A 17037-nucleotide genomic window follows, 5' to 3' on the forward strand; every position below is an offset into this window, starting at 1 on the left:
TCAGATAAAAATTACAGCCTATGTTTAAAAGAAAAAAATCCCTCCAAGCTTTCCAAGTTTGCATTAGCATGTTCATAGTGGGAAAAAATATCAATTTTTCTACATCATTTCTGTATACTATATACACATAAGTTGTGATATACCTTTAGGCATTAGAGTACAGAATACTTTTTTGGTAGAAAGTCAATTTATGGGAAATACTCAAGGTTTTTTTGAAGACAGTGTTGGATTTCCCTCTTACTTCTGGCTTATTTAGGCTATAAAGTGTTCATTTTGACTGGAACATGATATGTATATTCTTATTTTCTAATGGTAGCAGGACAAAGGGTTGTTATTGCTCAGGACAATTGCATGTAATAAACTTTACAAAGAGACTTAAACATAAGAGAAAAAAAGTTAAAATGGGCTATATTAGAATTAGTAATTTCTGTGTAGAAAAAGGGTAAGTTCTTTTAAAGAGTTAGAAGGCATTGCATTGAATGGGAGAAAGTATTTACAATATCTATATCCAACAAAGAACCCAAATCTGAAATATATAAGGAGTACTCTCAAAGTCAGTAAATAGATGATATTTATCCCAGTTAAAAATTGTACTGGTAAAAAGACTTTAGAGACACTTCACAATAGAGAATAAATATTTTTAAAAATGTTTTAACAGTAAAGAAGAGAGTGTCTTGGTCTGTTCAGGCTGTTCTAACAAAATACCACAAACTGGGTACTTATAAAGAACATTTTTTTTTTTTTTTTGGTCACAGTTGTGGAGCCTGGAAATTTGATATCAGGATGCCAGCATGGTCAGGTGAGGGTCTTCTTTGTGGTTCCTCGCCAGTACCTTTCCACTATGTCCTCACATGGTGGAAGGGGTGAGGGATCTCATAAATCTCATTTATAAGAACATTAATTCCATTTATGAGGGTTCTACCCTTCTGACTTAACCATCTCCCAAAAGCTCTACCTCCTACTACCATCATATTGGGCGTTAGGATTTCAACATATGAATTTTGAGAGGGACACAAACATTTGGACTGCAGCAGAGAGGAATTCTGATTTCTAAGATGAAATAAACACACTTCTCCGTATTTTTCCCACCAAAACTTTGCACATTATATGTAGAACTCTGCACATCATATGTAGAATACGTGTTAAGAAACTGAAAAGTGGGCTGAAAAAACCATACTGACTAGAGACTTAGAGCATTGGAGTTCCATTTTCTACACGGAAAAGACAAACTTGTTGATTTCTGTTTATGTCACATGAAGTTCATTTAGATATAGGAGTCATTGTTATCCCAGGGTGCTTTAGTGGCTCAGTTGGTTAAGCATCTAACTCTTGATTTCCGCTCAGGTCATGACCTCAGAGTCCTGAGATTGACTCCTGAGTTGGGCTCTGTGTGGGAGCCTTCTTCTCTCCCCCTGCCCATCCCTCTGCTCAAGCTCTTGCTCTCTAAAATAAATAAATAAATAAATGAATCTTTAACAAGCTTTGGCATATAAATGGTCTTTAAAGTCATTGGAAAGAGGCACCTGGGTGGCTCAGTAGATTAAGCCTCTGCCTTTGGCCCAGGTCATAATCTCAGGGTCCTGGGATCAGGCCCACATCAGGCACTCTGCTCGGCAAGGAGCCTGCTTCCCCCTCTCTCTCTGCCTGCCTCTCTGCCTACTTGTGATCTTTCACTCTGTGTCAAATAAATAAAATCTTAAAAAAAAAAAAAATAAAGTCATTGGAATGCATACATTAATTAAAGGAAAAATTAGTTGATAAAGAATAGAATGGGTATCAGGACTCCTGGGCGTTTTAATATTTAGTAATTTAGAAGGGAAGGAGGAAGTACCATTGGGGAAATAGGAAAACTAGAAGAGTACAGTGTGACAACCTACGGGAAGAAATTACAACATTTCCAGAAGTTGGGAGTCATAAATGAACTGAATGCTGCTGTGAGTTCAAGGAAAGAACCACAAAATTGAACAACTGACTGGCAACATGGATGTCGGAAAAATCCTTATTTAGACTTCACTGTGTTCTCTCCGATTTGGAGCACAAAGCATTAACAATATATATCACTAAATGATGTAATTTATTGCATTTTCCCTTATCACACTTTAATCTTGTTTTCCAGTTTGTGAATTTATTGAGAAAAGGAACCTTATATTTTTATACTCCTTAGCCTTTTGCACAATGCTAATTGTTATTAGCATATTGGGGTTTATGTTTTTACCTCAGTGGTATGCTTTGGCTTCATCTTCTCCATTTTGAATGTTAGATATTCTTTGTATAGTATGGTTATAAATCATTAATTATACTTTTCAATATGTTTTTTTCTTTCTGCTATTAATCTCATACTCTAATAAAAAAGTAAATAAGAAAAGTAAATAAAGAAGAAAATAGTAAGTAGTTAAAACTGTTTTGGCACTGTGAAATTTCTGAAATTGCCAGATTAACTGTAATAACAAGTAACAGTAATCTGTTAAGTAACTCAGTCAGTTAAGTATCTGTCTTCAGCTCAGGTCATGAACTCAGGTCCTGGGATTAAGCCCCACATTGGGCTCCCTGCAGAGAGTCTGCTCCCTCTCTCTCTTAGTCCTTTGTCCCCGCTCCCTCCACTGCTTATGCTCTCTCTCTCTCAAATAAATAAAATCTTAAAGAAATGGTAATTTCCTTTGTTTTTGTAAAATTGTAAATTATTCCCACAATACAGATCAAAATAATAGATATTCATTACCTTGAATTAGCAGATTTTTATCATTTTATGATAATTCTAGTTGTTTTGTTTTTCAAATAAAATTCATAGTTTTAGTTGATGCCACTTTGTGCTCCTCCTTAGTCCTATTCTTTTCTCTCTTCCCCAGGTAACTATGATCTTCAAGAGACTATATTCTTCCTGTGAATGCTTTTGTAAGTTTGAAATACATATTATATATATATATATATATATATATACGTTTATATAAATTGTACCATATTATGTACATCCTATCCCAGTTTGAATCAATATAGCTATTGCAGTGTTTCAACTTAATGTTACATAATTTATTCATGTTGACAATTGTAGATTTAGTCCAATTTAGTAATTCCAAACCAACGTGAAATCAGAATTCATTTCATTTTTCTACAAATACAAGCAAACAGTCTAATTTTAAGAAATTCCTTGGTTTTATGGGGCACCTGGGTGGCTCAGTTGGTTAAGTGTTTGCCCTCAGCTCAGGTCATCATCCCAGGGTCCTGGGATCAAGTCCTGCATTGGGCTCCCTGCTTCATGGGGAGCCTGCTTCTCTCTCTACCTCTGCTTCTCTCTCTGTCTCTCATGAATAAATAAATTTTAAAAAATCTTTTAAAAATTCTTGGTTTTTACCTAAAAAATTAAATCTATGTCTATCTACCAATGAATAGATAAAGAAGATGCAGTATTTATATACAGTGGAACATTACTCAGCCATAAAAAAGAATGAAATCTTGCCATTTGCAATGACAAGGATGGAGCTAGAGTGTATTATGCTAAGTGGAATAAGTCTGTCAGAGAAAGACAGATACCATATGATCTCACTCACATGTGGAATTTAAGAAAGAAAATAGATGAATATATGGGAAGGGGGAAAAGAAAAATAGGAGAGAGGGAAACAAGCCATAAGAGACTCTTAACAATAGAGAACAAACTGAAGATTGATGGAGGGAGGTGCATAGGGGATGGGCTAGATGGGTGATGGGTATTAAGGAGGGCACTTGTGATGAGCACTGGGTATTGTATGTACATGAATACATACAATACATGAATATATACAATACATACATACATGAATCACTGAATTCTACTCCAGAAACCCAATATTGCATTATATGTTAACTGCCTAAAATCTAAGTTAAAAATAAAAATAAAATAATTAAATCTAATTTACATGCTAACACGCTAAAAACTGCAGGTTAAAAGTCTGTTCTTACCTCTAAAATTTCTTCAATCCTTAGTCTTGGGCTCTCAAGCTCTTCTGCCTTTGCTTTTTTTTTTTTTTCTTCTTTTTCAATTTCTGAAATACATACATACATACATCAGATAGACATGTGTGCGTGCATACATACAAATTCCTTTCTCTCCCAATTTTCCATTTATCCCATTCCTGAAAGGGCTCTGTGTACTTTGGTTTATTAAGACTTCTGGAGACTACTAGCAAAGCTTTTTTTTAGGTGTAAGTAGGGAATTTGCTATCAACTCTACTCTGTCTATGATCTTCATTTCTTAGAGAAAGAAATGAAAAACTGTAGAGAAAATTTTTCAAAGAGTAAAGACTAGTCATTATAAAGCTTTAAAAGAATTCTGCTGCACCTTAAATTCATTCAGGGATTAATTTAAATTTGTTTCAAATAATTCAATTAGGAATTAATGCATGGGTATTGCACTAAAACATTTCCATGTTAACAGAAGTGCTATATATGCTAAGATCCCAAGACATTATTATGGCATTTATATTGTAAGGTAAAAAAGAAACAAGGGGCAAATGATAGGTTATAAGAGTTACATGGTCACATGGTTACATGGGCAAGTTCACTTTATGAAAAATTGTTAGACTGAACATTTTTCCTCATTTATATATGTATGTACTTTTCTGTGTGAATATTCTACTTCAATAAAAAGAGTTAGACATAAGAGATTGATCAATCTAATGCAATATGTAGATCCTGATTCCAAAAAAACAGTGTTTTAGGCCTTTGTTGACATTTGAGGACATCTGATATTTGCTGAAATTAAGGAAATATTAATTTTTTAAAAGATTTTATTTATTTATTTGACAGAGAGAGACACAGTGAGAGAGGGAACACAAGCAGGGGGAATGGGAGAGGGAGAAGCAGGTTTCCTGCTTAGCAGGGAGCCCAACATGGTGCTGGATCCCAGAACTCTAGGATCTTGACCCGAGCCGAAGGCAGACACTTAATCAACTGAGCCTCCCAGGCACTCTGGAAATACTAATGTTTTAAGAGAAATAGTGGTATAGTCATGGTTATTATTTTTTTGTCCTTATATTTTGGAAACATAGGTAAGTATTTAATGGATGCAATGAAATGTTATCTGGGATTGGCTTCAAGATCATCCAGGGGAGTGGAGCAAATAATGGGAAAAAATTCTTCATGTGTTGACACCTGTTAAACCTGGATCATATATATTTTGGGGTTCATTATACTATTTGTCTACTTACATACGTGTTTGAATTTTCTGTAATGCAGTTACTTGTACACACACATGCACGCACATATAAAGCTAAACTGACACTTCATTTCTCATGCTAATAATGTTTTTCCCTTTCTCATACTGTTTTTTTTTTTTTTTTCCTTAACTCAGACATTTGGAGGAGAAAAGGAATCTTTTGGAAATTTTCATTACTCTTTTTAGACGCAGGATGGCACTGTTTGAATAAGTAATTAGCCAATGTCCATTTCTCCTGGAATAGGCTCCTTTCCTTTACAGTGTTAATACTTCCTAGGGCAGTTTGTCTTAGTTGAGAGTAAAAACTTTTCAGATAACGTGTAGAGATGATCCTATTTACACCTTAACTTTAGTTTCCTGTGCTGGCAGTATCTATCTAATACCAGGTTTTTAAAATTAAGGATAAAGTTCACAACTACTTAAAGTGTGGTTTCATGCAAAAACAGTTCTGTGCCCACTCTTGTTTTTTGTGTTTACAGTTATTGCTAGGGGATTGGTCATCCATGTATCTTAAATCAAATACATCTATCTATCTATTTATAATATATCACCTATCTATCTCTATATGAATCCTCCTTATTTAAAACTGTCAATGCCAACCACAGGACGTATTTCTACTTTTTAAATGGCATTGAGCCAAATACTATTGATTAAGGTCAAGATGAGTATTATAGACTATAGACAAAAGCTTTCCCCTTCAACCCTCAGAAAAAGAATGGAAATAACTGTATTCTTGGACATTCTCAGTCTGATTCATGCCTTATTTTAGCCAACTATTCATGTATTCACCAGAAGAATTACACCTACTACCTCCGGTGTAGGAAGAAAAAAAAAATGTCAAATGAGCAATAATGTTAGCAGAAGCTTGAAACTTAAGAGCGGGTATTCAGAAACGTCCTCCTCCCCACCCCCTTCCCTCCGGTCCAATTCCCCTTTCTGGTTCTGGCCATCGGAAATTGACTTGGCGTTAACTACCGACTGGAATTTCAAGGCGTCAATACCCCGCCCCCCCAACCCGTGTCCCCCCCAGCTTCGGAAACTCTTAAACCTCTTCCTACCCTACACTCAACCATAGAGACAGATAAATGATGCAGCAGATTACACCGCTGAAAGGCAACATTTGTGCTGAGCTATTTTCACATTTTTTCCTGTTTCCGATTTGTGTGCCAGACTTTTGTTTGCTTGCTTTAGGACATGGAAAACATATTTGGGCATTTCCCCCACAGTTTAATGCCAATGGCTTTCTCCCAGCAAATGAAAGTGAAAGTGCTACGTTTTAGTGGTGTTTTATCCTTTAAAGTGTGTACTAGCAGCTGGTGTATATGGAGATGTGGGGGTGGGACGGAGGGTGGAATTGGGAAGCTTGAAGAACCAGTTTTGAGGTTTTGTTTGTTTATCTTGAGATCGCAGCAGGGTTCCTGGTTTTTTTTTTTCTCTCCCTTTTTTGGGGGTCTGACTTTGGATTTATTTTCATTTGGACAGTCATTGAGGTTTCATTCAATGTACTGACTTAAAAAAATACACTCCATTTGTAGCTTTCCCCGGTTGCACTTTAAAACACCAGCCAGTCTCACCCTCATCTGGAAATAATGCAAGCCTCTCTTTCTTCCTCCTCCCCCACTTTTTTTCCCCCCTTCTTTTAAAGCCCCACATAACCTGAAGTCGGTAATCAGATGGAAAATGTGCTGGTCTTAGTTTACTTTAGTCTACTCTCCCTGTTGGTGGCAATTTTACTTGTTGAGGTATATTGAAAAAACACAGGCATTTTATGCACATGTAGCTACTGAGTCTTGAAATATGCCACTGATCTAAGTTTGCTGTAAGTTTCCTTAAGGACACTTTATGTGTAACTCTTACTATTTTTGTTGCGTGGACTTAAAAAAATACACGGAGAAGGACACCAGCGATCTTAACAGTGACATTAATTCATCTGAAGTCATTCATCCTCTCCCTCCCCGTTCCTTTTTCCAAGAAACAAATAATCACAAACCAGGCTAGAATTTCTAAAAAGAGGAGGAGGAAGAAAAAGAGGCGGAGTGGGGTAGGGGACTGAGTTTAGAAGGGCCAGAATCTCTCTCATTCACAGGGTGGAAAAGTTGACATTGTCTAAGCCCTTCTGAATGGCTGGTAGTTGGTTACCCTGATTGTACCTCTACCTCCCCTCCCCCTCCACGTGACGACCCAGGACACATGCGCACCCGACGCAGCCCGGCACATCTGCAGACTGACGTCAGTGTGCTCTGCCTCCGAGGAAAAGCTGCCAAAATTTTCTCCTGCTGCAATTCAAGTTGGCTGGGGGCCGGTAGTGAGATCTAGGGCTACTTCAACAAAACTTTGCTGCCCTTCCTGCTCCTCTTGTCTTCTTTTCTCTTGATACCCTTTGATGCTCTTCACATGTTATTTGCATAGCAAAGGCACTAAGCTGTCCAGGAAGAGAGGGCACCACTTCCACCCCCAATAAGCCTTTTTTTCCCCTTCCTTCTTTCTTTTTTTCCTTTCCTTTTTTTTTTTTTTTTTTGCAGAGGGGGGGTCGAGAGAGAAAGGGGATTTGCAAAGGCAGCATCTCTGGATGGTAGCCTGGATGTGTTGATGGCATCTCTTTTATTGCCAAATCGCAAAGTCCGTTCTCTAAAGCCCGGTTTAGCCAGACTATAGGGTTTTATTCTGGCTGCAGAATAAGTAACTGACTGCTGTGGCTTTGCAAAGGGGGGCAGAAAAAAAAAGAGAGAGAGAGAGGGGAGAGAGTACGTGAGTCGTCCAGTGCAATCTCTATTGTTTGAAACTTACTTTTTATCAGAATTTGAAGATGAAAACGGTAAGGAAGACTTAACAATATTCAGTGAAACCGTTTTTGCTTTTTTTTTTTTAATTAAAACTTGTGCTTTGCTTGTCTTCTGAATAACGCGTAGAAAACTTTTTCTCTCTGTGTGTGTATGTGTGCATGTGCGTGTGTGTGTGTTTTTAATGGCAATGAGTGAGCTTGACTGAACTCATTTTACAGATAGAAATCTTTTTAACTCCAGACTAGTCGGGGGTTGGAGAAATCTGGGTCTTGCAAGTATTTTATGATGCAAAAAATACACGTCTATTATACGAATAGACATGTTTTGTGAAATATGACTTGATTATGGTTATTGTGGTCTTTTAACTATCACCAAATAGTAATCGGGAAGGTAATAATGATGTGTATTTTAAACTGATTTCTAGTTTTCTTAAAGAAAAACCTGCATTTTATAGTTTCATGTCAGTGTCTTAAGTAGTCAGACAAGTGCATATTTTATGCCTGGGCTCAGAGGGCAGAATTAATGTGCTAGCTATAGCCCCAATGCTCTAGGATATGTTAAGCTTTTAATAGGCTAATCAAAGAGATGGAAGCGTGTGTTTTTGATTTACTTTTGGCCACTTGGGACGACGTGCTAGACTCATAACCCTCCGGAGCCTTGAATATCTGGGTATGTCTGTGTATATGGTATATGGGATCAAAGTTCAGGGATTGTTGTGGGGGGGGGGGCAGTTGAAGTGCCAGAGGGGTTTTTGGAAAGCTGCCTTCTGATAATGTGTACTACAATTCCTGTCTTTGGTAATTTCTTTCCTTGTTGTACTAGAGGCAAAGAGAGTGAAAAAGCGCACTGAGAGGGAACAAGAGAGTGAGTTTCTTACTCTTGTTTTTATTTGAGCTGCCGGTGCAACGCGTTTGGGCCAAATGCCAACTGTCTGGGTCACACGCGTTTTATCCAAATAGATTTAGCGCTGCTGTCTGGAAATGGGCTGCTGAATGTTAACTTTAGGATCAACTCAACCAGGGCAGCTCAGACTATTACCCTCTGTCTGGGCGAAGTTGGATGGGGGGGCGGAGTGCAGAATGGAGGAGGAAAGGGGAAACTGAACCATTGCTTGGAACTTTTAAAAAGACACTGGAGTGTGATTTTCAACATATTCTTTTATATTCAAATTTCTTCTGGTAGTTTACTTTTCTTTCTTCCCTTTTATAGCTTATATTGATTAGACTAAAATGTAGAAATGACAGTTTTTTAAATTCATGACAGGGAAAGAAATGTAATGTAAAACTGGTGTATTTGAAGGAAATTGGGAAAATTAATTTTGGAAATAATTGTTTTCCTGTGTTTCACCAAAGTGGTAACTACAGTTCTGGTTAATGTTGATTTTGTGCTTAAGTGTGATCATTGGTGTTTTGGATTTCTATAGAATAGCATATAGAGGCAAATAACTTGATTTCAAACAAATCAAATGCATTCATCTGCCACAAATGGCAGCAAAAAAAAATCTGTCGTGTTGTACTAATATTTTTGTGATGCTCAAGGGGAAAAACCTCTGACCTCAAGACCTGAAATATTTTAATACTTTTCATGTCTGGGCCAATATGTGTAAGATTAATTTCTACTCTTGTCTACTCTTACCACTTCCTCTTCATTTCCTTAGCGACCACTAGTAGCTACTAGTGGTTTAGGATGGGTCTCTATGCCAAATCCTACCCTGTGTGTGAGTTTTATGAGAAAATAAAGAGAGTTAACATATTAAGAAAATTAATAACACATTCTTAGGAGAGGAAGAAAAGCCAGAAGAGGTGGATAGTTCTCTTGGTTCTACCAAAAGACAGTTGATTATCAACATTTTGTAATCGCCTCAGAAGAAAAAGGTGTTTCTGCTTTTCAACAGAGAAGTTATAATACAGATAGTGTATTATACTTGCCATCTGGAAAAAACAGTTTGGGAATATATGTAATTTGGAGCTTGATTTTTGTAGAATGATGTTTTGTATGTTTGCTTTGGGCTCATTTGCTCTTCTTGATAGGTGAGTTTTGAGTGTTTTCAATTATACCTTGGGACACTAATCTCACAAAGTTTATAAATGATCTGGAAACCTTTGTACTTATAGCCTAGTAGTGTCCTTGGCATATAGTAGGTGACTCTAAATGTTTGTTGAGAGAATAAATGGAAAATGAAATGAGAAGTTAATTTTCACATATAGAAATTAAATACTTGAAGGGAACAGAGTATTGTTGCTTCCTCTGAAGACCAAATCAGCCTTAAAATAAAGAACCAGAGTTAAGATGGATGAAAGAAGTTGAGTAGGATGTTATACATGTTCTTTAGCTCCATAATAATAGTTCATGAGAGGAAATTATTACCTTGGCTACTCCCAGATCACTTGAGTAGGAAGTAAAGATGATAAAGGAAAAAGACAAGTAAGAACCCTTCAACCAGGGAAACTACTGAGGCAGTAACTGTAGAGCAAGTTGTCTGATCTTATTTCCACTTAGCTAGTGTACCTTTGATCCATGGAAGGAGGTAAATAATCCCTTAACTTTACTGGCTGGTACATTTGTATTTGGAAAAAAAGCATATGTGAAATAAAAGAAAATGGAATTTTTAAATTTAAAATATTTCTAAGCCCAATTATCATGACCTACATTCTTTATTATTTGCTCTAAAGACAATACAATGTTATTGATTGATTCCTATCATCATATTTAACTATTCCACATTTTGCATGAAATGCAAGAACATGAAACTATTTTTTAAGGAAACCCTTTGAAAAGTATCATACTCCTTATGAATAAGATAAGGAGGGGGGGTTAATATTTCCTTAGTCATTAAAGTGAAGTGTGCGGACATTTTACATCATGTGTAATCTGATTTAATTGACAAGTCTTTGTGAGGTAGATACCATTATCTTGGTTTTATTGATGAGGAAACATATTCAGAGAGGTTAAGTAACTTGGAGTCAAGCCAGAACTCCAAGCCTTTGTCCTTTCCACAACGTAATAATGCTACTCCTATACAATATAAAGAGTTAATACATGATGATTTATGAATAGTTATGTAATATTTTAATGTTAGTTTGAATTATGGAAACTATATTTGAAAAAGTCAGTGTTTATATACATTTCTTTATAATATCCAGATTAACCTCTCTAGCAGGTGTCAGAAAGTAGGTTAACTATTCATTTTTATTGTGTAGGTAACTAAGAGAGGTTGTTATGTTAGTTGTTGATTTTAGTTGACTTCGGTCAACTCATTTACTTATTAAAGTTTCTTCACTGGCTCCAGAAGATTGAGAAAAAAGTGGGGAGTGAGGATGGGTGTGAGGAAGGAGAAAGAAACTCAAATTTATTGCATGCCCATGTGCCAGATACTGTAGCTAGTGGTGGAAACAAGGTTTGGTTTAACTTTTTTAAAGGTCCCTCTCTTTCTATTATGTACCAATACCACTTTTTACTACAAGTTCTTAAATCAAATGTTAGTCTACTTCTGGCCAAGTAGTTACATATTACTTTTTTCTCTCAGTGGTACTTGTTTACTTAATTTGGGCGTTTACTGGACAGTGGTGATAATTTTAAGAGTGAAGTTTACAAAACTGAAGAGTAGGAAATTTCTTGGGAGAAAATAGGTGTTCCCTAAACCCAGACAACTTTAAGTTTGTCATTAGTTTCAGAGCCCAGGAAAATGGGAAAAAAGGATGAAGGAGTCATACAAATATATCACCGCTAATAGAAAAGGAACTCAAATGTGTTAATTAAATGTTCTTCTTTAGAGGAAGATTAAGGCATATATGGGACTCATTTAATGTCAGACATTATTATGCAAAACACTCAAACCATCTGGAGAGTGAATCTTGTTTATGAAGTGACAGTTACATTTTAATATCTCATGGGAAGTTTTGGAATATGGACACTGTATGTAAGTAGGTTAGGAATAAAGATAACAGGATTCTTTCCTTTAGTTAGTTATTGACTAATGGTGTGACTTAATCTCTTTATAGATTTTTGCCTGAGTAAGCATATGTCTTAACTAAATCAAAATTATTGTAGAAATAATTTTGAGATGAAACAATTATTATGTAAAGTTGCTTAAAACTATTCACATTAATTAATTTAACCATTTATTATGATCATATTATTTGACAGTGGTTACATGGGTCTACTATTGAATATTCAAATTAGAGTGCCTTAAACTGGAAGTATGATATGGTAGAAGGAATTTAGACTTAAGAGTCAGAGAGCCTTCTGTATGATTCTTGGCTCTGCTATTTTCTAGCTTTGTGACCACTATGAGCTTCAACTGTCTTATATGTAAATTGGGAGCCGTATTGTTATCAATTCTTGCAAAAAAAATAGTCACCATAAACTTAGTGGCTTAAAAGAACATACATTTATTATCTCACAGTTCTCTGATTCAGGAAACTGGGCTTGGTGTAGCTATGTTCTGTGCTTCAGGGTCTTTCATGAGGCTGCAATCAAGATGTTGGCAAGGGCTCTGGTCACCAAAGAACGCTCGACTTGTGAGGGATCTGCTTCTAAACTCACATATTAGTGGGCAGGGTTCAGTTCTCAAAGGCCATTACACTGAGGGCCTTAGTTCCTTGTTAGTGGTTATTGGAAGGCTGCTCTCAGTTGCTTGCCATGTGAGCCCTTTTATATGACAGCTGGCTTCATCAAAACCAAAAGGGAGAGAGTCTACTAGTAAGATAGAAATCAGAATTTTTTATAATATAATCATTGACATGACATTTTCTCAACACTTTATTGGTAACATTTTTCAAGTTACTCAAGGGAAGGTAATTATGCAAATGTGTGGATATCAGGAGGCAGGCTCATTGGGGCCATCCTAGAAGCTGCCTGACATAGCAGCAATAATATCCACTTTATAAGATTGTTGTGAATACTAAAAGAAGTAACATATATTTAAAATTCTCTTCATTTTTGGTCTGACCTTAAACTAACTTTCTAGATATTACCTGTTGGTCTTCTCCATAGGAACCAAACATTATTATTACTGAAATGACTTTCTATTTTTTCCTTCCCATCTAGACTTTGTAGAATATATGTCTTTAATTTGCAGTGATTGCTCCCATTGATTTGAACTGTGAAATTGTGTTCATCTTCCAGGGCCTATCTCAAATGCCACTTTTTAAATAAGATTTTCTTGATCTATCCTTCTCTAATTCAGAAGTCATTTCCCTCATCTGATCTCCTCAATGCCATTTCATAATTTTATTATGGCAAATGTCAGTCTGCCTTGAATTTTTTTTCTTTCTTGCTTAGATTATGAACTCTCAAATGGCAAGGATTGTGTTAATCTTTTCTGTAGCCTCATAACAGCATTTTAAGAACATAGTAAATCATATTTGTTGATTAATAAATTAGTTTTTGGATGGAAGAAATTTTAAATGATTGTAGTTGTTTTATTTGTTGTAATAACCAACATTTTTAGCACCATAGGGAATGAAGTATTCCACATAAATTAATTTTTCAATCAACTACGAATATCCTCTTATATGCCTAAAGTGATTTTCTTTTAATCAGTATTTATTCATTCATTTACTCATTTTTTTGACCAACATATATGTAAACATTTATTATTTAATCCCATACATTAGGAATGTGGAATGAAAATCTTTCTAGTACTTTTTGTGTACTAGTAATTAGTTATATTATTAAAAACAATTGAATCTTTTATTCCTGACTCAGGCAGTGTTTTGAATATCAAATATTGAGCTATAACACTATAGGAACTGTCAGACTATTTAAGGGCCATTTGCCTGTACCCCAAACTGTATTACTTTGGGGTTCTGCCACTAATTTCTAGTTTGTCTTTCTTTTTCTTCGTTTTTGTGCTGTTAGTGATGTAGTTTCTTAGTTCCTTTGCTCTTTTCTTCCAAAGTACTATGTGCTGGGAAATCAGGTAGTCACATATGCTAGCATTTGGTACGAAATGTAAATTCATGGACTGTGAGTTAGGTTGTGAGTTGAAAAGAAAGTGCATGAGATAGGACAGGAAATCTGTTGTGATACCTGAAATGAATTTTTAAAAATTTTCTTTTTCAGAAAATGAACTTCCTTTATTTTCATTCTAGATAGGTGAAGTTGTCTCATAAGTGTTCCTTTTTAAGTCATATAACACAGATAAAATCAAGGGGTAAGGTAAATATGGCTTAAATTTTTAGAAGTTTATTTTGTGCTAGTGTCTGAGTGTTCACAGACCGCTGCTAAGTGTCACTCTGTATTTGCAGATATACTCTAAGAAAAAATAATAAGTGTCTTGTATAGCAACAAATCAATCTTGAATATGAGTGTTCTAAAAAGCACGTCAAGGAATGGGAATATATACTATTTATCCCTTACATAAAATGAATTTTGGTTGTGAAGTCACTCTACCTTTTATTTTATCGAAAGGAGGTTAGTCACTGTACCCACACATTTTTTCTTCAAAGCTTAAAAAAATAATTTTTATGATTTCACTTTAGATTCTTTCTTTGATTATTAAGTAGCTCTGGCATTATCCTGCTTACCATTTAGGTTTCTGATTGTTTAGTCTTGTGAATGTTTTTAGACTATAAAGAACAAAATAGTGTAATTTAACTATATTAAATCATACTGTATTTTTTGTCTTTTGATAAACATGCATCAGTATTTTTCATTTAACATAAATTTTGTTTGTTTGTTTTTCTAGGTTAAAAAATGGCCATACTTTAGTAACTAATCAGTCAAATGCTTTGCTTGTGAAAATTTTACCATCATTCTTTTGTTTCCTTTTGGATTGAAAAAATGAATCCAGATACAGAAGAAAGTATGGGATGTTGGAAAAAAGTACCTGTTGAACAGTGGAACATCTAATAATTAATTTGCAAGAAATTTTACAGAAATAAAATTGTTATGCTTCGATTTTGGTATGGTATTGACTCTCTAGCACATAGGTAGCCCTCCAAAAAAATCATCCAGTTTTCTAAATTATGGAAATTTTGTGGAAGACGTTGACCTGGATTTTGAGCCTCATCATGGCTTCATCGGAATTTCATAGTGACCACAGGCTTTCATACAGTTCTCAAGGTAGGAGTCCTGCTTGTGAAAATGACCAAAAAATACTGCTATTAATTTGATGAGAAAAGATTTTGAATGTTTAGTTTGGGTGAATGTTTTCTCTGGGATATGTCGTGATAGAAGTGGAGGCCCACTGTACCAATAGAGTGCTAGTTTCATAAATCTTGAGGGTTCTAAGTAGTCTAACTTGTTATACTAGTATTTAACATCTAGTATATTTTACAGTTGACTGATCTTTCTTAGATGATAGACCCAGACCTCTTATTTTGAATCCTAAACTTTAACAAGCTCATTTATTGCTAAGAGTTACAGGCAAGGTCATGTTCAAAAGGAATCCAAGGGTTTATGCTATAAAAGAGCAAAAAACTAGACATATTCTGATACAAGGTCCCTCTAATATGGAGGCTAAGTGATAAAAATACTTTCCAAGCTTAAGAATTCTGATATAAGAACTAGAATCTGAGTAAAAGAGTAAGAGAGGTAAGAAGTACAACTTTTCAAACTCTAATCCACGGGTTCCTAATTTGAATCCATAGAATTGAACTTTATTTATTTATTTATTTTTAAGATTTCATTTGTTTATTTGAGAGAGAGAGAGAGATAGAGATAGCAATAGAGAAAATGGGTTGGGAGGACAGGGAGAAACAGGTTCCCCACTGAGTAGGAAGCCCCATGGGGGGCTTGATCCCAGGACTCCGGGATCATGACCTGAGCTGAAGGCAGAAGCTTAACAGACTGAGCCACCACAGAATTGAAACCAGATGCCATATAGAATTGAACTTTATATTATAGAAAAGATCTTAACAGAGATCCATGGAGCGAATGACATTTTGTTTTCAATGGACATGGCCAATCTTTATAGATTTATTAAAGTGTCTTTTTTGATTGCCCTCCCATGAATGTTTGGTACCCAGTAATTTTTTGGTGTGGATGAGCCAAACTTTCAAGCCTTTCTATGTTGATGTATATGTCTAGAAGTCTGTATGTATACAATGTGGCTCTCAAAGTTTATTAATAAAGCTGTAGCATTTAGTATGAACTCTTACTTATAAGAGATGAAATAAATACTGTCTTTTAATTTATTTCTATTTGGTCATACTCTCATGGGAGTTTATATTTGTGGGTGAACTCCATGTATAGACAGTGAGGCAATGGACAGACATTTGGTTTCCCTTAGTGGTAAACCTCACTAAAGGAAGATGTGGTTAAGAAGGTAGATTGGAACTATTAAGTATACATAAATGAGGAAAATATGTGTAATAATACTTGAAATTTTTTGTCAATCTAAGATTTTTTAAACAGCTTTATTGAGATACAATAAATATATGATATGATTTACTTATATAAAGTGCGCCATTCAATGGTTTATAGTATATTTGCAGAGTTATGCAACCATCACCACAATCAATTTTAGAACATTTCAACACCCCTAAAGAAACCCTGTGCCCATTAACAATCACTCCCAAATTCTCTCCAAACCACTCTCCACCCCAGCCCTAAACAGCCTTAATCTACTTCTGTCTTGAGATTTTCCTATTCTGAATATTTCCCACAAAACAAATCACATACTATGTGGTCTTTTGTGATTGACTCCTTTCACGTTGCATAATGTTCTTAGAATGTTAGATAATGAGCTTTAATAATGAAGGCAGTTATTATGAAGTTTCATTTATGTCATACATGTATCAGTTTTGTGTTGAATAATATTCCATTGTGTGAATATACCACATTTTATTTATTCATTCATCAGTTGATAAACATTCAGATTATTTCTCCATTTTGGCTATTATGAATAATGCTGCTATGAACAGTCATGTACAACTTTTTGTGTGGATATGTGTTTTCTCAGGTAAATACCTAGGAGTGGAATTGCTGGGTCCAATGGTAGTTCCATGTTCAACCTTCTGAGGAACTGCCAGACTGCTTTCCGAAATGGCTTCTGTATTTTCCATTCCAACTGACAATTTAAAAAATATTTCTACAAGGCTGTAGAAATTCAATATTAAC

At 35.4% G+C, this 17037-nt stretch overlaps 1 protein-coding gene across 5 annotated transcripts in view; it reads left to right on the forward strand.

Annotated features, from left to right (window-relative positions):
* Positions 1–7306: 7306 nt before the first annotated feature.
* Positions 7307–17037, forward strand: part of ADAMTS6 (ADAM metallopeptidase with thrombospondin type 1 motif 6) — a 289783-nt gene continuing 280052 nt past the window's right edge. For 2 of the 5 annotated variants that reach the window (XM_032849701.1, XM_032849711.1), the window contains exons 1-2: positions 7308–8003; positions 14663–15039. In XM_032849701.1, coding sequence (XP_032705592.1) covers positions 14943–15039 — 97 coding nt within the window. In that variant the 5' untranslated portion in view covers positions 7308–8003; positions 14663–14942. Of the gene's footprint in view, positions 8004–14662; positions 15040–17037 lie in introns of all 5 variants that reach the window. The other 3 variants (XR_004381633.1, XM_032849696.1, XM_032849721.1) reach the window with 3 other exon arrangements.

Source organism: Lontra canadensis, unplaced genomic scaffold (genome assembly GCF_010015895.1).
Source record: "Lontra canadensis isolate GAN:19392208 unplaced genomic scaffold, GSC_riverotter_1.0 scaffold4, whole genome shotgun sequence".
NCBI classification, from domain to species: domain Eukaryota; kingdom Metazoa; phylum Chordata; class Mammalia; order Carnivora; family Mustelidae; genus Lontra; species Lontra canadensis.